A 20,374-nucleotide genomic window follows, 5' to 3' on the forward strand; every position below is an offset into this window, starting at 1 on the left:
TGTCCAAACTTTTGACTGGTATATAAACCTTTAATACATTAGCCATAGTTAATTTGTTTTAGAAAAGTCAATCTGTGAGAAACTGCAAACAGGCACTATAAAAATGGGCTCCCGAGTGGCGCAGCGGTCAAAGGCAATGCATCTCAGTGCTAGAGGCATCACTACAGACCCTGGTTCGATTCCAGGCTGAATCACAACCGGCCGTGATTTGGAGTCTCATAGGGTGGCGCACAATTGGCTGTCGTCCGGATTTGGCTGGTGTAGGCCGTCATTGTAAATAACAATTTGTCCTTAACTGACTTGCCAGTTAAATAAAGGTTACTTAAAAATAAAAAATGTAATAAAAATGTAATTACAAAGTCGTCACAATGTAATGGGACCCAACACTCAAAACTACATATCCCACATTCCCCAAGTTGTTTTTGTCTGTGATGAAAAAAATGAAGCATGGGCTTGTAGTTTAATTTTGTTATTTACACTTGTCCCTCTTCGATTAAACAACAACATATCCCACAATGCCTTTCGAAACGACGTGCATAAAGTGCTCCGTCACGGGTTGCAACTTGTTCTCTCCGTGGGCTTGTGTCTAGTTAACTGTACACTAGTTGTGGTCAGTTATGTTTCTGGCAGGCACAGGAAATGGGTGCTGCGGGGCTGGCCAGGGGTCAGGATCTAGTAATGGGTCCTGCAATCCGCGAAAGTTTAGCGAGAAGATAGCACTCCTCACCCAGCGACAAGCTGAGGACACCGCAGCCTTCCAGGAGGTTATGATGGACATCACTTCCACCAGGGTGAGTCAAGATGACAGGCCTACGAACTTCGTGTTGATAAAACAGAAGACGCCATAAATCTGTCCAAAATATTCAAACGTCAGTGATGTTGACCACCCGACAGTCAGAGCACTTTGTTTTCACTTTTCAGAGGCGCAGTAACTTCCAGGCCATATCAAGCATCGCGTTCAATTTTGCACTATAGAGACTTTCACTGCAAATACGCCGGTTGACAAATCTGTTTAATCCAAAGTGTCGATATAATTTAACTTCAAAACACTCTTACTGTAATATAACCTTTAAACATAATATGTGCGTCATATTGATTTATACAACATTTATGCTTATAACACCTGTTGATTTTCCATACAGATGCATGGAGTGCAGGCTGCCCACAACCTGCAAGGCTAGAATGACAAATTGCACTCTTTGGGTAGTCTGCGTAATGTGCAGTGGTGTAAAGTACTTAAGTAAAAATACTTGCAAGTACTACTTAAGTCGTTTTTTGGGGTATCTGTACTTTACTTTTTATATTTTTGACAACTTTTACTTCACTACATTCCTAAAGAAAATGATGTACTTTTTACTCCATACATTTTCGCTGACACCCAAAAGTAGTTGTTACATTTTGAATGCTTAGCAGGACAGAAAAATTGTCTAATTCCCACACTTAAAAAGAGAACATCCAGGTCATCCCTGCTGCCAATGATCTGACGGACTCACTAAATACATGCTTTGTGTGTAAGTGATGTGTAGGAGAGTGCCCTTGGCTATCTGTAAACAAAAAAAATACAAGAACATGAGGTCTGGTTTGCTTAATATAAGGAATCTGAAATTATTTATACTTGTACTTTTACTTTTGATACTTAAGTATATTTAAAACCAAATACTTTTAAATATTTACTAAAGTAGAATTTTACTGGGTGACTTTCACTTTTACTTGAGTCATTTTCTATTAAGGTATCTTTACTTTTACTCAAGTATGATAATTGGGTACTTTTTCCACCATTGGTAATGTGAATATGTTAACACTTTTGGGATATGCCCCCACGTTGCTATTTATGGGGGTGTCTATTAGGCTAGGGGTTGCCCTGATTTGTTATTGTGCCCATAGGAAATATAAATACTATTCTATTTTTATGTGAGTGTCGTGTCCCACTACACAGTTGGAGTGCTACAACCTCACAGTGCAGTGAGTGTATTAAGTAGTGAAAAATATGATACTTTATGTTATCGTTTTGGAATCTAATTGCCTTCTGTGTATTTGACTCCAGCTTTTTGCCAGGGGTGTAGGGCTGTCCCTGACAGGAAAATAAGTTATTGTATTAGGCCTAAGTAAGTTATGGTATTAAGACTTAACAGGATGTGCTCTTTAGCCTACAGCTCGATGGTGTTCTCAACACCAATATGCTGGTTAACTTTGCTGTTATGCACATAGCAACATGGTTGAGGAAAACAACACAGTGATGTTTCAGAACTGCAGACAGTGACCACTATACCACGATACAACGTGGGAGAAAGCGCATTTGTTATAAACTAATATTTGTATTAGTGTTGCGCCATTGTTCTTATATTGTTCTTATACATATACAATTACAGTAGCATGTCTTATTGATGGACTGTGCCATTCCCATGGCCTCCACAATGGATTAGTCCACTCAGACAGGTGCAAATCAAACAGGTGTCTTGTACACCATGCAATTATAATACTTTTTGTTGTTGTTACTGCTCGACTAAAGAAGTCTCAATCGACCAACAGCCTATCGACCAAACAATCGACAAGTCGACTAAATGGGGTCAGCCCTACAGGTGTGTAATAAATATGTTTGAAACATGGTAGACATACAGTATGTGTGAAGTGCACAAGTTTGAGTTTCCCTATTCTACATTATAGAGCGCACCGTCCTTCTTATAGCTTGGCTACATTGCATCTCAATCTTCAATGTTGTGAACGCAATGCAGTATCCTATTGATTAAGTCTCTGGTGTCACGTGAAATGAGGTGCAGCCCCATGCTCTGGCTTTAAACTGAGGAGCCAAGACCTCATGGCACTTGTTTTATGGCATCTCTTTGACCTCTTACATAGCCCGCACTTTTCATATCATTAATACCCGAATTCAAAGGCTCTCAAGTCATGTTACCGAAACCACCATGCAACAATTTCCTTAAAATACAGTAGCTGTAGGAGATGGCACCCATCTATATTCATGGTTTATTACACATTGGCTTTTAAAGTATGCAAGGGTCTTTCTCCTGCAGTATCTGATTCCCATGTTCATGCCAAGGGTTGGCAGTCGGGGGGTATTCTTTCCGAGATCGAGCCGACAGTCGCCTTGACTCACTCTTATAGTGTCACTATATACAGTCATTCCATTATACAAGTGAGACTATTATAGAACTGACTGTAAATGCCATTTTGTTTTTTCTGATAATCAACTAAATTGAACTAGTTGTTGTCTTTATTCACTCCTTCTTTATTCCCCCACTCTTTCCGGGTCTCAGATTCAGGTCCAGAGAGCACGGCAGGCCAGAAGCCTGGGCACCTATTATGGAGGCTCCCTTCCCAATGTCAACCAGATTGGGAGAAGCACTTCAGATGTACAGGTTAGAGTTATTACTTACATTTTACTTATACCTACATTACCTACTACTTATACCTACATTACCTACTACTTATACCTACATTACCTACTACTTATAACTACATTTATATTTATAAGCCTATTTAATAAACAGGCTATAGCAATGGTTATATGATGCAGGCTACTGAAAGTCAAATGAACTGTTTATCTGTCTGACTCTGTTAGGGTCAGCTCTCCTGTAGTCCAGACAATGGCTGCCTCACAAGACTTCACCCAATGGCAGAGTGGGCACAAGGAGAGGGGCGGCTCAGTTTTCCAGTCAGGCCAAACAGGAGACATGTATCCTTTATGCTCAGTCAAAGAGCAGGCAGAGATGGGTCCCTTAAAGTGACAAAGTAAAGTGAGGTCACTGTTAGTGTAACATCTGTATTGCTTAGTGGCTCCCATGCCTTAAAGTTAATACATGGGGGGGGCTAAGCACAAACGGATGCTTTTAGGGAAAGGGTTTCTAATGGTAAATGTTAACGTTAGCCATTTGCAACTGTAGTAGAGTAAGCACACACAAATTAGTTTTCCTCCATGCTCCCCAGATATCTGAAGTGCATGGAGGATGACCATAACAGTGATCGTAAAGTAATAGTTCACCACTATATTGCAATAAAGTGGTGAACTATTGCTTTACATTCACAGTAGTCTACTTCCTATTGTCTATGGCAAGATGACCAAACAACTATTGTTTGTAAAAGCGTGCAGGGTCAAATGCCACACTACTGTCTAAGGTTAAAGGCCCAGTGCAGTCAAAAAAGTGATTTCCTCATATACTGCATTCGGTAAGTATTCAGACCCCTTCACTTTTTCCACATTTTGTTACGTTATTTCCACTCCTATTTGCCACATATTCAATTTAAGCCTACTAGAGACCGTGTGCCCTCAGGCCTGGAGGGAAGCTAAAGCCATTCCGCTACCCAAGAATAGTAAAGCCCCCTTTACTGGCTTAAATAGCCGACCAATCAGCCTGTACCAACCCTTAGTACACTTCTGGAAAAATGGTGTTTGACCAGATACAATGCTATTTTACAGTAAACAAATTGACAACAGAATTTAAGCATTCTTATAGGGAAGGACACTCAACAAGCACATCACTTACACAAAAGACTGATGATTGGCTGAGATAAATTGATGATAAAATGATTGTGAGGGCTGTCTTGCTAGAATTCAATACAGCTTTTGACATTATTGATCATAGTCTGCTGCTGGAAAAATGTATGTGTTATGGCTTTACACCCCCTGCTATAATGTGGATAAAGAGTTACTTGTCTAACAGAACACAGAGGGTGTTCTTTAATGGAAGCCTATCAAATATAATGCAGTTCGAATCAGGAATTCCCCAGGGTAACTGTTTAGGCCCCTTGCTTTTTTCAATTTTACTAACGACATGCCACTGACTTTGTGTAAAGCCAGAGTTTCTATGTATGCAGATGACTCAACACTATACACGTCAGCTACTACAGCGACTGAAATGACTGCAACACTCAACAAAGAGCTGCAGTTAGTTTCAGAGTGGGTGGCAAGGAATAAGTTAGCCCTAAATATTTTTAAAACTGAAAGCATTGTATTTGGAACCAAACACTCACTAAACCCTAAACCTTAACTAAATCTTGTAATAAATAATGGAAATTGAGCAAGTTTTGATGACTAATATGCTTGGAGTAACATTAGATTGTAAACTGTCATGGTCAAAACAAATTGATGCAGTAGTAGCTAAGATGGGGAGAAGTCTGTCTGTAATAAAGCGATGCTCTGCCTTCTTAACAACACTATTAGCAAGGCAGGTCCTACAGGCCCTAGTTTTGTTGCACCTGGACTACTGTTCAATCGTGTGGTCAGGTGCCACAAAGAAGGACTTTGGAAAATTGCAATTGGCTCAGAACAGGGCAGCATGGCTGGCCCTGGATGTACACAGAGAGCTAATATTAATAATATGCATGTCAATCTCTCCTGGCTGAAAGTGGAAGAGAGATTGACTTCATCACTACTTTTATTTATGAGAGTTAGAGGCATTGACATGTTGAATGCACTGAGCTGTCTGTTTAAACTACTGGCTACTCGGACACCCATGCATAAGACATGCCACAAGAGGTCTCTTCACAGTCCCCAAGTCCAGAACAGACTATGGGAGGCACACAGTACTACATAGAGCCATGACTACATGGAACTCTATTCAACATCAAGTGACTGACGCAAGCAGTAAAATTAGATTTAAAAAAAAATACCTTATGGAACAGCGGGGACTGTGAAGCAACAGAAACATTGGCACACACACACACACACACACACGATAACATACACATGGATGTAGTACTGTAGATATGTGGTAGTGGTGGAGTAGGGGCCTGAAGGCACACAGTGTATTGTGAAATCTGTGAATGTATTGTAATGTTTTAAAATTGTATAAACTGACTTAATTTAGCTGGACCCCAAGAAGAGTAGCTGGTGCTTTGGCATCAGCTAATGGGGATCTATAATAGATATAAATACAGCCTTGTTCTAAAATTGATTAAATATTTATATTTCTAGTAGAGAGGATGTTTCTTTTTTTGCTGAGTTATATATATATATATATATATATATATACATCCTCACTGTCAATTGTGTTTATTTTCAGCTAATTTAACATGTGTAAATATTTGTATGAACATAACAAGATTCAACAACTGAGACATAAACTGAACAAGTTCCACAGACGTGACTAACAGAAATGGAATAATGTGGAATAAAGGGGGGGTCAAAATCAAAAGTAACAGTCCGTATCTGGTGTGGACACCAGCTGCATTAAGTACTGCAGTGCATCTCCTCCTCATGGACTGCACCAGATGTGCCAGTTCTTGCTGTGAGATGTTACCCCACTTCCACCAAGGCACCTGCAAGTTCTCTGACATTTCTGGGGGGAATGGCCCTAGCCCTCACCCTCCGATCTAACAGGTCCCAGACGTGCTCAATGGGATTGAGATCAGGGCTCTTCGCTGGCCATGGCAGAACACTGACATTCCTGTCTTGCAGGAAATCACGCACAGAATGAGCAGTATGGCTGGTGGCATTGTCATGCTGGAGGGTCATGTCAGGATAAGCCTGCAGGAAGGGTACCACATGAGGGAGGAGGATGTCTTCCCTGTAACGCACAGCGTTGAGATTGCCTGCAATGACAACAAGCTCAGTCCGATGATGCTGTGACACACCGCCCCAGACCATGACGGACCCTCCACCTCCAAATCGACCCCGCTCCAGAGTACAGGCCTTGGTGTAACGCTCATTCCTTCAACGATAAACGCGAATCCAACTATCACCCCTGGTGAGACAAAACCGCGACTCGTCAGTGAAGAGCACTTTTTGCCAGTCCTGTCTGGTCCAGCGACGGTAGGTTTTTGCCCATAGACAACGTTGTTGCCGGTGATGTCTGGTAAGGCAGGTCCTCACAACAGGCCTACAAGCCCTCAGTCCAGCCTCTCTCAACCTATTGCGGACAGTCTGAGCACAGATGGAGGGATTGTGCGTTCCTGGTGTAACTCGGGCAGTTGTTGTTGCCATCCTGTACCTGTCCCGCAGGTGTGATGTTGGGATGTACCGATCCTGTGCAGGTGTTGTTACATGTGGTCTGCACTGCGAGGACGATCAGCTGTCCATCCTGTCTCCTTGTAGCGCTGTCTTAGACGGACATTGCAATTTATTGCCCTGGCCACATCTGCAGTCCTCATGCCTCCTTCCAGCATGCTTAAGGCACGTTCACGCAGATGAGCAGGGACCCTGGGCATCTTTCTTTTGGTGTTTTTCAGAGTCAGTAGAAAGGCCTCTTTAGTGTCCTAAGTTTTCATAACTGTGACCTTAATTGCCTACCGTCTGTAAGCTGTTAATGTCTTAACGACCGTTCCACAGGTGCATGTTCATGAATTGTTTATGGTTCATTGAACAAGCATGGGAAACAGTGTTTAAACCCTTTACAATGAAGATCTGTGAAGTTATTTGGATTTTTACGAATTTTCTTTGAAAGACAGGGTCCTGAAAAAGGGACGTTTCTTTTTTTGCTGAGTTTATAAATTGAAATTATACAGTGAAATAAAAAAATGGTGATGTTAGTGTACGAGTTTGAAAAGACATGCTGATATTTCAGGCAGCTTTAGTGGGATGGAGTTTTGGCTGCCTGGTGACATCACCAAGCAGTAAATTAGTTAATTGACCAATAAGAAAGTGTTCCAAACCTCTCTGCCAATAACAGCTAGTTTTCAGGTTTCCCATCACCACTCAAACCATTCCTAGACAGTCCTATTAGAATTCTTGCTTGAGAAATTGCTGTTTGCTAAGAAGCTATTTTTTGTTACTTTCTAACCATTTTAATTGAAAACAATCTCAGTAAGGTACTTAATTGTTACCCAGAAATTATTTGATTTTGAGATAAAAACACCTGCATTGGACCTTTTTAATTTTTTAACATTTTTTATTTTAACCTTTATTTAACTAGGCAAGTCAGTTAAGAACAAATTCTTATTTACAATGACGGCCTACCCCGGCCAAACCTGCGCCGCCCTATGGGACTTCCAATCACGGTCGGATGTGATTCGGCCTGGATTCAAACCAGGGACTGTAGTGATGCAGTGCCTTAGACCGCTGCGCCACCCGGGAGCCCTTTAACTGTTGATCCACTTAAGTAGCAGATAGAGGGGATTAATCATGTACACACTGTACAGTGAAGAAATGCCCCGTCAACTTTGTGTACCATTGTTTTCCAACAGTCGACCTATGCCTAGGTTTTCCAAGGGCACTCTGTATAGCCTTAACACTCCCTCACAGATTGACAACTCTCCCTACCGCTCAGTTCACCCGTCTCCACAACTTGAACCCAGCTGGAGAAGGTAAGGGTCGGCGCAATCCAAAATGATGCATTTTGCTCACTTAATAATAAACATCCTAATACATATTTTGACTGATTCTGTCACCCAAAAAGGAACTGGTCTATCAGCTCTCCAGTGGACAAAAGCCACTTGATGCACCCTCTCTTAACAGCACTTAATAGGTGAGCAATGTACCCATCGTGTTTCTCTACTGTTCTTCTACACTCTTGCTTTCCCCTCTGAAATGTGTGCTCTCCTCCCCAGAACTAACTCAGACTCAGCCCTGCACACCAGTGTGAGGAACACCCACGCAGGGGACCAGCAGCCTTTAATCTCACAGAACAGGCACAATGGTAAGTCCACAATGCCAGTTGTATTGATTTAGTCATTCTATTGTGTTCAGCGTTTCAGTATTATTCCTTAGGTAATTCTTGCAAATGCCTCTTGAAAGTGAGTTTTCTTTCCTATATCATGTATTCATCTTTTAGATTTTTGCACCTGATGGTTTCGTCTCTGTCACCTCAGGTTTTCCATACCCAGTGCCTCCAATTGAGGAGAATGTCCTTGAAGAGGGAAAACCATTAAGGAATACTAAAAAGGTATTATTTCTTGCCAATGTAACCATCCACAATGCTTCATATTTCCTATACAAATGGGTTCAGTATTGCACAATGTGCTCTAGCGGATGGATGACTATTTTTCTCATTGATGTATCCTTGCTAATTGTTTGTCTCATTTTAGCTTCCTGCACTTCCCACTGGAGTCAAATCGCATCAAGTCCCTGGTATAAAGTATGTTCTGCTTTTCCAAATGAATATTGTCTAAAAGAAAGGCAAACCCTATGCCCTGACTGAACCACCTCTCTTTCTCTCTTGCGGTTTCTCCAGCATCCTGTCCTCGCCTGATCAGCAGTTCAGGGCTCTCAATGTCCCTTCCGCTCTCAATGCAAGTGGCTCCTTGCCCGACCTCTCTAGCCTGCACCTCCCCTCCCCACAGCCAGTAGGCGTGGACTCACACAAACCCACTACCTGCAGCACTGGCCACCTACCTGGAACTCCCGCTCACCTTGAAGCCAGGGATGATGAATTTCCCGTGCCAGGTATGTTTGTCTGTGTGCTAAGTTCTTAGTGTATGTTGGTGTCGGTTTAGGTATGTTCATATGGTGATGATGGTGTCCATTTCTTTCCTTGTGTTCTCAGATTTGTCGTTGTCTCTCCAAGGCTCGTACAGTAACCCATTGCTCCAGTCCTCCCACAGCAACCCCAATATTCAATCCTCTCTCCGCAGCCACTCCCTTTCCAGCTCTCTAAACTCCACCTCCTTGAACTTGTCACTCAGCAACTCTTCCCTGCAGTCATCCCCTAGCAACCGATCCCTCCAGTCCTTCCTCAGCAGCTCTTCCCTAAGCGGCCTATCCCTGCAATCCGCAACTAGCCACTGTAGCTACAGCAGTGGGATTGGCGGATCTCGCTCTTGCTCCTCGTCTTCCCTATCCTGCTCCCCACGTCCAACTAGCCAGACGCTGGTGCCTTCGTTAAGGAGGCGGACTCCCCTCAGCCCACTGGTCGTTCCCACTGGTGGAGAGTCTCGCTGGCTCCAATCTAAACAGTTTTCACCTGTTGGGTCTCCAAAGTTATCTTCTATTACTCAGGTATATCAAACAAACTGGAATTGAAGTGATGTCGTTGTTTTCGTTAACCTCTTGGGGCTAGGTGGGACGCTAGCGTGCCACCCGTGGTGCACTCCATCAACAGCAGGTGCATTTCAAGAGCGGCAAATTTGAATCCAAATAAATGTCAAAATTCAAATTTTTCAAAAATACAACTATGTTACACCATTTGAAAGATAAACATCTCCTTAATCTAACCACGTTTTACGATTTCAAAAAGGTTTTACGGCGAAAGCATACATTTAGAGTATGTTAGGACAGTACATTTACAAGAGTTGTGTGTAATGTTTTGTCAAGTCAAAGACAGGGTCACCAAAACCATAAAACCAGCTAAAATGATACACTAACCTTTTACAATCTCCATCAGATGACACTCCTAGGACATTATGTTAGACAATGCATGCATTTTTAGTTCTATCAAGTTCATATTTATATACAAAAACAGCGTTTTACTATGGCATTGATGTTGAGGAAATCGTTTCCCTCCAATAACCGGCAGTCAAGTCAGCGTCACAAATTAAATAATTAAAATTAGAAAACATTGGTAAAATATTATATTGTCATTTAAAGAATTATAGATTTACATCTTTTGAACGCAATCAACTTGCCAGATTTAAAAATAACCTTACTGGGAAATCACACTTTGCAATAATCTGAGCACTGTGCCCAGAAAAATACGGCGTTGCGATACAGACTAGACGTCATGTTGGGGAGATCTAAAATCGAAAATACTATGTAAATAATCCATTACCTTTGATTCTCTTCATCAGATGTCACTTCCAGGTATCACAGGTCCATAACGAATGTAGTTTTGTTCAAAAAAGCTCATCATTTATGTCCAAAAATCTCCGTCTCGTTAGCACATGATGTAAGCCAGCCGGACTTCTCGTCATGAACGAGGGGAAAAAATATATTTCCGTTCGTTCAAACATGTCAAACGTTGTATAGCATAAATCATTAGGGCCTTTTTTAACCAGAACATGAATAATATTCAAGGTGGACGAATGCATAGCCTTTTATAACGTATTGGAACGAGGGTACCCAACATGAAGTAGCGCGCCAGGTGTCTAATGGGACATCACCGTTCCATGGCTCTTGTTCGGTCAGATCTCCCTCCAGAAGACTCAAAACACTTTGTAAAGGCTGGTGACATCTAGTGGAAGCAATAGGAAGTGCCAAAATATTCCTAAACCCCTGTGTTTTTCAATGGGATAGGTTTAAACTCAATACAACACATCAGGTATCCACTTCCTGTCAGAAAATGTCTCAGGGTTTTGCCTGCCAAATGAGTTCTGTTATACTCACAGACACCATTCAAACAGTTTTGGAAACTTTAGAGTGTTTTCTATCCATATATAATAAGTATATGCATATTCTAGTTACTGGGTAGGATTAGTAACCAGATTAAATCGGGTACATTTTTTTTATCCAGACGTGCAAATGCTGCCCCCTAGACCCAACAGGTTAATAAGATGATTTCATAGAACTCCATATTAAGACATTATTTGATGTATTGCTCTTATTTCAATTCCAAGGGAGTTCTCCTGAACACCAACCAATTACCAAAGGAGTCAAGGGCACCAGGGTATCCTCACTGCCAACCTCAACACGAGGGTACTCCAGCAGCTCAGCAGCATTCTCTGATAGAGGGGCAGCAGCAACCCAGCCAGGAACCGAAAAAAACACCACCACACCAAGAGAAATCCAGACATCAACAAGACCAACAACACCCACAGCTCCCACAGACACACAATCTCCAACAACTGCAATATCACCATCGACAACAGTACCAACACCCAAATCAACTATATCAATGCCAGATCCAGCATGTCCAGACAGAAGGTCAGAACCTGGACATAAAACAGCAATCTCAAAGAGGGTCAAACCATTGTGAGAACCCACAGCAACAACACCTACATCAATCACAAGAGGAACAGCATCAAAGACAACAGCAAAAACAACAGAAACAAGTGTACCAAACCCTTCCACAGCACCAGCTAGAGAAGCAAAGGCAACAATCCCAGCAACACCCACACCAGCAGTACCCACATCAGCAACATTATCAACAACAAGCGTACCAAAGACAACCTCAGCAAAACCGAGCACTTCGACAAGATGAGCTGCTACAGCAGGTTCAACTCTACCAGCAGCAGCAGAAAAATGGCAACCAGCAGCAGCAGCAACAGCAGCATAAGCAACATCAGTGGAATCTCCAGTGTGCATACCCGCCAGCTCAGAGCCTTGACTTGAATGGGCAGAACATGTCAAACCCACAAAAAGTACCAACGATGCAGATGACTCGTAAGCATCAGACCCAAGCCCAGGGAAGGAGCTGGGCACATCAGAAGGTGCAAGGTCAGAAGGACCAGATTGAGTCGACCAAAATCTTCTCACAGATTAACTCCTCAATGGATAACAATCCAGGCCTTTACAATGTGAGAATATCCCCATCTGTTGCATATTGTGTATGTGTATGTCTATTTTCACTAGTTTGAGTTTAGCTAGTGTCAGTGTGTACAGTTTAGGATATGTTTAGGGACAGTTTAGGCTTTGTTTAGGGACAGGTTAGGCTTTGTTTAGGGACAGTTTAGGTTATGTTTAGGGACAGTTTAGGTTATGTTTAGGGACAGTTTAGGTTATGTTTAGGCTTTGTTTAGGGACAGTTTAGGTTATGTTTAGGATGAATAAGAGGCCATTTGATGTTTGGTCTGTCAGAAAGATATGGTAATGTAGGGCTGCACGATATGGGCAAAAATCGAATAATGGTTAAAAAAATAATAATTATATCCTGCAATTTGACATGCGATTATAGATCAACACTTGGGTGAACTGTTGGAATAGAATGTAGAAGCAAAGTGGAAAGCAGCATCGTTCTTGTTTGGAACAATCGGTTGACTGCATTTGACCTAACAGAACCGAATGCAAATTTACAGATGTAGCATCTTAATTTGATCACCCTGTTGCAGGAGATTTTAAACTTGTAGTGTATTTGAGGTTTAAAAAGGCTTCTGAATTGAGTAATTTCCAATTTGAAATTTGACTTGATTTTCCCTTACGAAGAATGCATCAACCCTTATAGAAATGTCCATTAATTATAATTCACATTTCCTGTTGCAGCAGGATTATTTTCCTGCTGTAGCAAACTGGCTCAAATGAAGATCCTACATCTGTATAGTGAATCTAAGAGAGAGGAGGAACTGTGCTGCTTGAGTGACAGGGGGTGGGTTTCTTGTGTGTGGGAAGCAGCTGTAAGAGGAAAAAAACAGAGTAAACTATTAAACGGATGTTACACGCGACAGATGCGTTTCAAAATATTGTAATGCGATATGGATATTGCACATGTCAATATTTCAATGTGAATTCGATCAATTGTGCAGCCCTATTAAATGGTACTCACTCCCTTTCTGCTCTCACAGGACACTTTCATACTGAATCATTTACAGCAGGAGTCCTACATGGGCCTACACCTCACACCACGCCAGACTCAGGCACTCTCCCAGCAGGTAGTCTAAGACCTAAAACTGTAAATAATCTAACAGTATTGAAAGGACAACTCTGTTTTACCTGTTGATTCACTCACTGTGCATAGTTTCAATCTAATTCTCTAATCTTGTCTGGTTGTCCACACCTCTGCCCAGCTGGGACAGCTCAGTAAGGAGCCTCTCTGGGGAGATTCTGGGCCTCAGTCTGTGGAGGAGAAAGATGGAGGGGTTTACTGTGGGAACCAGGGTCCTCAGATGTCCCTCCACTGCCAGAACCAAACCAGTGCTGACTGTCATAACATCCTTATGACAGGTAGGGCCCACTCTCTCCCCCCTCTTACACTTTTTTGGGGGGAAGTATTACCTTATTTTCGACTTAGAATTGTCTGGATGAAACAACAGCGACCTGTGTAAGTCCATTTGTTGGTTATTCAATACCAACTAATGGACTTAAACTGTCTGGATGAAACTACACCCTAAGTAAATAATAATCTCTGAAATGTTAGACCTGGTAATTGAAACAAACATATTTGTTGCACCGCAATTGTAACCATTTCAAAGCTTATCTTGTCTCTCTCTCTCTCTCTCTATATATATATATATTTTTTTTTAAAGGGCAAGGATTCAATCCGATGGCTGCTTTTAAAAGCTATTTCTGATTGAGCTGTCATATGCAGCTTTTACTGTGAATGGGATATCTGTGAACGGGAGCATTGACTTTAAAAGTCACAATGCCTATAAACCGCAATCGGATTGAATACCAGCCTCACTCTTTCGCTCTTATCCACTTTGTCTTTGTTTCCCACTTAACAGACAAAGCAGCATATGAGGATTTCTCTGGTGTTCTGCCCATGCTGGGATTTGATGCAGACTCCTTCACCCTGCATAACCCCCTTCAGATCGATCCCCTAGACCTGGAGGAGCTTAACATGCTGGCAGATGGAGACATGGTCGAGGACACTGTGAAAGGACACTGCTCTAACCTACTTAGGTGACCGGGGTAGTTGGAAGTATCCAGGAACACTACTTTCAACTAAGATGGCTGTCTTGGTATCGTCTGATGGCAGCAATGTCAGTTGTAGTTGGCTGTAGTTTATCTATCTGTCCCAGGATCTCTCGCTGCTGGACATCATTTGATTGGACATTAATGTTATCTTACAGCATCCTCATGTGATTGGCAAGGTCATGGGATTTAACAAGCATGTAACTTTACATCGACTGCCTCACATGAGACTAGTTAGCTGACTGCACTTTTTCTTAGTTGTCATTTAATGCTTGCCTGCCATGGAAAAATGCACCCCAAGAGCTGGCATCCCCTGCACCTTAGTTTAAATGTAGTTGAATAATGAGATCAGATATGTAAAAAATATATATTTGTATTGATATGGCTTTTTGTAATACTATGATGTATATTCTAATATGAATGGTGTGTCTTTTCACCCTCTAGTAGCGATGAAAAGTAAAAAAATCTTTAACTATGTGTATTTAATGTGGCCAAGAAACCAGTTATTTACATGTCCTTGTTGCTTTTTTAAACATCTTATGACATTTCTGTAGTGACATTGTACCATTGTTTTAAAAGAAAAATAAATGAGAGCAGGAAATAACTTGCCAGAACATTTCTTTAAGAAAAAGACAATTATGCACAGACCATTACATTACTAATGAAAGGGAGCGTTTCCTCAAAATACAAATGAATATGACCTGTGTATTAGATGCTTGTATAATAATATTTCAGGTACTGGTGTTTTTGCATTAAATTTGGCATTTAGTCCTAAAATTAAGGTAACACATTGTTGCCTAATAGACAAATACAGGTAAATACCCAAGGCCATTTACAACCTGAATATGACTATGAAGCTTGTTTTAAATTAATTCCAAATGAGAACTATAACAATCAACACGCCCTTAAAATTGTAACATTAATTACAATATTATAAAACATTTTGTAATCCCATACCGATTTCTAACTTCATTGACATTAAATCAAACCCAAAACATTTTACAATTATCGCATTTCAGTTCACTTTGGGTAGCACATGGACCCAAACTAGGCTTCCCCTTACCCAACATCCAAGGGGTTTGGAAAGAAAGCAACAAACCTTGTTTCTTTAAGGTTCTTCTCTTGAGATGTATTTTCCTTTCACTGCTCCAGGTATAGGTCTCCTTCAGGCGCAGATCTTGGATTATTTTAGTTTGACCAATTCCTAAACCATTACAGTACAAACCGACCTCAGATCAGTGTTACGAAAAAAATGGCCCTACTCCCTTTTAAGTCTTCTTCTGTCATCAGATATATGTTTGGGTCCATTATTAGTTAGGACCCATGTCAGGTCAGTATATCTAGATAGGCAGTACCAAACATGACAACTTCAGTGTAACATGTCATCATGTACTAATGTTTGTTGAGCAACAATACGATAATATACTGTTTTACACAGAACTGGAGGGACAGTGTACGCCATTTGAGTTTTACAATGAAAAAAAAACCATCCTTAACTACAGTAACTAGCCTTTTCACAATTTGCTGTATAAATATGTTCTCACATGGAATGTTAGGTTTGAGATGGGAGCCTTTGGCATTTCCAAGCACAACTAAATGCACTCATTCATTGGCTATCTCTTCCACAAGATGATTCAGTCCATTCCTAAATTATGGAAGTGGTTAAAAATGTGTTTCTGTCAAAGCCTTATTGGCCGGTTGTGCCAACAATGGGTGGCCATATTAGACAGTCATGCACAAGTGGTGGATTCCACATGTGTATCAGTGCACCTCATATTTAAAAATAATAATAAATGAGTGACACCTGCCGGACACCAGGGCCCAGTTTTTCAAAAGTTGTCTATCTGTATTTCTCCTATCGGATAGGATTAAAAGCATAGAAATATAATTAATAGAACAGTTGTCCCCATTCAAGTCAATAATTCATCCATTCTATTTCTACGCATTTAATCCTATCCGATAGCCTAAATCCAGATAACTTTTGAAAAAAATGGGCCCAGAGGTGTCTGCTCATTGGCAAGAAAATAGTTAAAGCAGGACTTAATGTACACATATCCTGGCTTGGTCTCAGTTGATTGGCTCATAGACCTGTGGTTGGGGCCTGTTCTTGCGGACACACACACACACCCCGCCAAGCAGGATGATCAGCATCGGAGTACCCAGCCCCACCGCCATGATGACCAGAACCAGGGGAGAGAATGAGTCCACAGGAGGAGAGCCCAGCCCCACCAACACAGTCCTGAAGTACGAAAAGCAAGATAAGGAAGAATATTATCAGTGCTGACAATTTCATTATCATTCTAGGTAGTTGGTGATGGTGTGAGATATCAACCTCAGATGCTTGATAGTTGGTTAATGGAGGGGCTATAAACTGCAATTTAGTGTAGAATTCAGTTAAACCTATTATAGTTAGGATGAACCAATAGGATGTAAACTGCTACCTACCAGCTGAGGTAGTTGGTAGTGTTGTAGAATGGGTCTCCAGTGATACTGAAGGTCATGTTGAGCCCGGTGGTCTGGCTCTCCCCTCCATAATAAGCCAGCACCAGGCCGGAGGGGGGAAGCTGGGCTATGGGGACAGGGGTTGAGTGGCGGCAGGGAGTGGCGTCTTCAAAGACAGGCGATGGCCTGCGGTAGGCCACGGGCTTCCATTGGGCGTAACCAAGAACAGGGGAGGTGGAGTTGACTGGAGAGGACACCCACTGAGATACCTAAAAGAGAGGAAAGACAAGGCCACTGAAGCATCTGAAAGCTTGAGTGACAGTCTACAGAGAAACGAAGGTAAAGAACAGTAAATTAACCATAAATTATCAACCACAAAAAATGTGTTGAACTATAAACATCTAAATACTGTTATTCGGTAACATTTACTCCAGTATAACCACAGATGGAACAATGAGACAGATATTTCACCGGATGTATAAATGTGAAGCATCCGCTTGGCATTTCCACTCACTACCAAATATGTTAGTGAGAGGATGCCCAGTGGACGGCAGGGGGAGAAGATGGATTTTGGCCGACATTATGCACATTCTCTCACCGATGAAACATTTGATCTCAATACAGTTTTCTGTTCCCAAAACTAGAATCTGTTATGAACAGAGTGGACTAAGTTTTGTAGACTTTACCCTTTGCTAACGTCTTTAAAAATCGCCTTGTTTAGAAGGAGTACAAAGGTGAATTGAGTTATTGCACATGCGCACTTCACAGAGAAGGCGTTCCCTAACGGAAATATGCAGATGTATACTTGAACGGGCCAATACGATCTCGCTAGCTCGTGCTTGGCTCTGCCCACTTCATTGCTTGTTTTACCCACATTTGTTCCCCGTTGGAAACGACAGGCTGTGGTCTATCTAGGTTAAGTTATACAAATCTTTGGTACAACTACATGTCTATAACACACAGAGACATCACCTTGAATATGGAGGGTGTGTATTCGTCATCTATTGACCGGAGCACGTCCACTCTGCTCATGGACTGGGTGCCGCCCACAACCTGTAGCTCTAGGGAGAAGCGGGAGCGATTGGACCTCGGGACCACGCCGTCCAGCACCACCCTCAGCTGGGAGGAGTTTGCGTTGTGGAGGAGACTGGGCCAGCCTTGGTCCCGCCCCTCAACATCAAAGGCTGAGAACTAGGATAGGAAGATAGTAGTTGAATATAGGCTAGCTAAAATGTAATAAAATAAATCATATCGCACTGATGAATTAATACTCACTTCACTAACCAAGTTTAAGTGATAAAATCAAAGTTTGCCGGACATTTTCAGACCTTTAAAGTGGTCTAATGTAGAGATGAGTCCATGTCCCACTTTATCTGTTGAGTGGATCCAGGCATAGGTCTGAATCTAGTGAAGATAGGCAATGTCTAATTTCATCACACAGGCTTTAGATGATGCAGTTCCACCTACCTTCAGACAGAGCGAACCGTTGCTGAAGCTCTCGCTGGCGTCTCTTCCACAGAGCAGGGCGGTGTATGCCATGGGGTCAAGTGTCTTGTTCAGGTCATCCCAGGTGAAGTTCTGCAGCTCGTAGGGCTGGAAGAAGCTGGAGGGGGGTAGGTGCTCGGGGACGGCTGTGTCGTTGACATCGTCGTACTCCCACAGCTGACGAGAGACAAATGACGAGTTGGTTTAGTGAGTGAGTTACCTATGGCTTTGCCCAGTCTGAAATCAACCCCTTGTTAATAGCCAGGTGTTTGTTAGAGCTATTATCATATTGCTAACAACCATCCAAACATTTAAGATTTACAAGAAATGTCTAGAGCTTGAATTTTGGACCTGGAATTTTCGATAACCTGGATTATGGATCAAAACCTAGCATCTCGCTCATCTTTATGGCTTATGCATTTGGATGAGATACCTGTATCAGTCACTCAGAATATCACCTCAACAGACACTTATGAACAAGATGACAATCAATTTATGACTCACCCTGGTAAAGACGAGTGTGTTGCTGTACAGAACACTGCTCTCCGGAGTCAATTTCAGGCTGCCTGTGGTATTTTGTACCAAGAAGGCAGGCCAGTCTACCTTCACCTTGGATGAAGTGGAGTTTGTGTGCACCAGTAGTAATGCTGGCGCCCCCTGGCTGCAGAGGAGGTAGTGCAGTGTGTTGTTCTTGCCCAGCGCCCGCACATGGAGCAAGCCAACACCAGGGGGTAGCGGCATCAGCGAGGAGTTTAGACCAGGGTTAAGCTCCAGGGATAACTGGGAAGAGGTAAGTCACACAAACACAGTACGTTTTATCATTTTCCCATAGGGACACAGAATGGGATTCTTACAAGCAAACTGAAATTGTAAGCAGAGGTGATTCATAAATCATTAGATTTGCACAGCTTCCTGCTCAGGCCAACAACCCTCAAAAACATTGGCTGGTCCTGACATGGTCAGAGTCCTACTGAGTACTGACCTATGCAAGGAAGTCTAATGAGATAGTTTATAATCAACACTTAATCCATATATTTGTGGAATCAATAATATTTTAATCTTATTTGATATGGAGGGATTGCCAGCACAGAGTAGGGTTTAGATATGTTTCAGCACTATTTGACCTAGCTATCTCAGCATCTTCAGTAGAGGGCTCTTGGGTACCGGTAAGGCTCTTTAAATCAAATGTTATTTGTCACATGCGCCAAATACAAAAGGTGTGGACCTTACCATGAAATGCATAAAATAATGAAACGAGGTTATAAACAGGGGGTACCGGTTAGTCGAGGTAATATGTACTGTACATGTTGTTAGGGGTAAAGTGACTAATAATAAACAGCGAGTAGCAGCATGGTACATTTTTTATATAAAAAAAATGAAAATAGTCCAGGAAGCCATTTGATTAGCGTTCAGCAGATTTATGGCTGGGGGGTAGAAGCTGTTAAGAAGCCTTTTGGACCTAGACTGCCATAACAGATTGTGTTTTAATTACCCACCGCTATCAATCACAACAAAACACCCAAATACTTAGACTTAACTATTTCCCTAGTTTAAAAAATCACACCCACAAGGGATTGTGTAGTCTGTCGCTACGGTATGCATGGATGGCTGGGGTCCAACAATGGGTAAATTATGATAGCTAGTTTCATTGATTTTTGATCATCATTCCAATATGGCTCGCGCTACAAAATACAAGTGTATATCCAAAATGCTCGAAATCACCAACTAGCTAAAATATGATAACGTGCTATCTAGCAGTATATCGGGTCAAAATACAGAAAACTGGATCCAAACAGAAGTTAGGTAGCTACAACTGACGCTATCCCTGAGAAGTTAGTTAGCTACCTTTATAGAACTTTATTACTGTACAACATAAATATAAACAATTTACTATCAAACTCACATTCCGTCGGTAGTTCTCACCATTGCCGATAAAACTAGAAGAACATCGAACCGTTAAAAGCACAAATAAGACATAAAAGTGGATTGTGTACATAATATCCGCCGCCATCTTTCTTTTTCGGGGGAGGAATCACGTGCCTAGTTCCTTATTTGATC

General features: G+C 41.8%; 2 protein-coding genes across 2 annotated transcripts; one reads left to right on the forward strand and one right to left on the reverse strand.

The window, feature by feature from the left end:
* The first annotated feature begins 526 nt into the window (after positions 1–526).
* Positions 527–14,993, forward strand: crtc2 (CREB regulated transcription coactivator 2). The gene is made up of 14 exons (XM_014141609.2): positions 527–791; positions 3,273–3,374; positions 3,578–3,691; positions 8,195–8,256; positions 8,349–8,417; positions 8,500–8,588; positions 8,761–8,834; positions 8,977–9,026; positions 9,123–9,334; positions 9,435–9,886; positions 11,440–12,339; positions 13,321–13,407; positions 13,543–13,699; positions 14,200–14,993. Exons 1-14 carry the CDS (start codon positions 618–620, stop codon positions 14,379–14,381), a joined length of 2,724 nt encoding a protein of 907 aa, XP_013997084.2. The 5' UTR covers positions 527–617; the 3' UTR covers positions 14,382–14,993.
* A 1-nt stretch (position 14,994) lies between these two features.
* Positions 14,995–20,320, reverse strand: glmp (CA085 protein). Its single transcript, NM_001173837.1, is given in 6 exon segments — positions 14,995–16,628; positions 16,835–17,100; positions 17,804–18,022; positions 18,299–18,493; positions 18,821–19,096; positions 20,220–20,320. Coding segments are annotated over 6 exon segments (1,221 nt in total). The 5' UTR covers positions 20,313–20,320; the 3' UTR covers positions 14,995–16,456.
* Positions 20,321–20,374: the final 54 nt, after the last annotated feature.

This window comes from Salmo salar, chromosome ssa14 (genome assembly GCF_905237065.1).
Source record: "Salmo salar chromosome ssa14, Ssal_v3.1, whole genome shotgun sequence".
Taxonomy (NCBI): Eukaryota; Metazoa; Chordata; class Actinopteri; order Salmoniformes; family Salmonidae; genus Salmo; species Salmo salar.

Excerpts from the sequence above, each read along its gene's own strand:
- crtc2 (XM_014141609.2), top strand. The coding sequence starts at position 618 with ATGTTTCTGGCAGGCACAGGAAATGGGTGCTGCGGGGCTGGCCAGGGG. Across the intron at positions 3,692-8,194 it reads TCAGGCCAAACAGGAGACAT|ATTGACAACTCTCCCTACCG; the intron begins GTATCCTTTATG and ends ACTCCCTCACAG. Across the intron at positions 9,335-9,434 it reads TGATGAATTTCCCGTGCCAG|ATTTGTCGTTGTCTCTCCAA; the intron begins GTATGTTTGTCT and ends TTGTGTTCTCAG.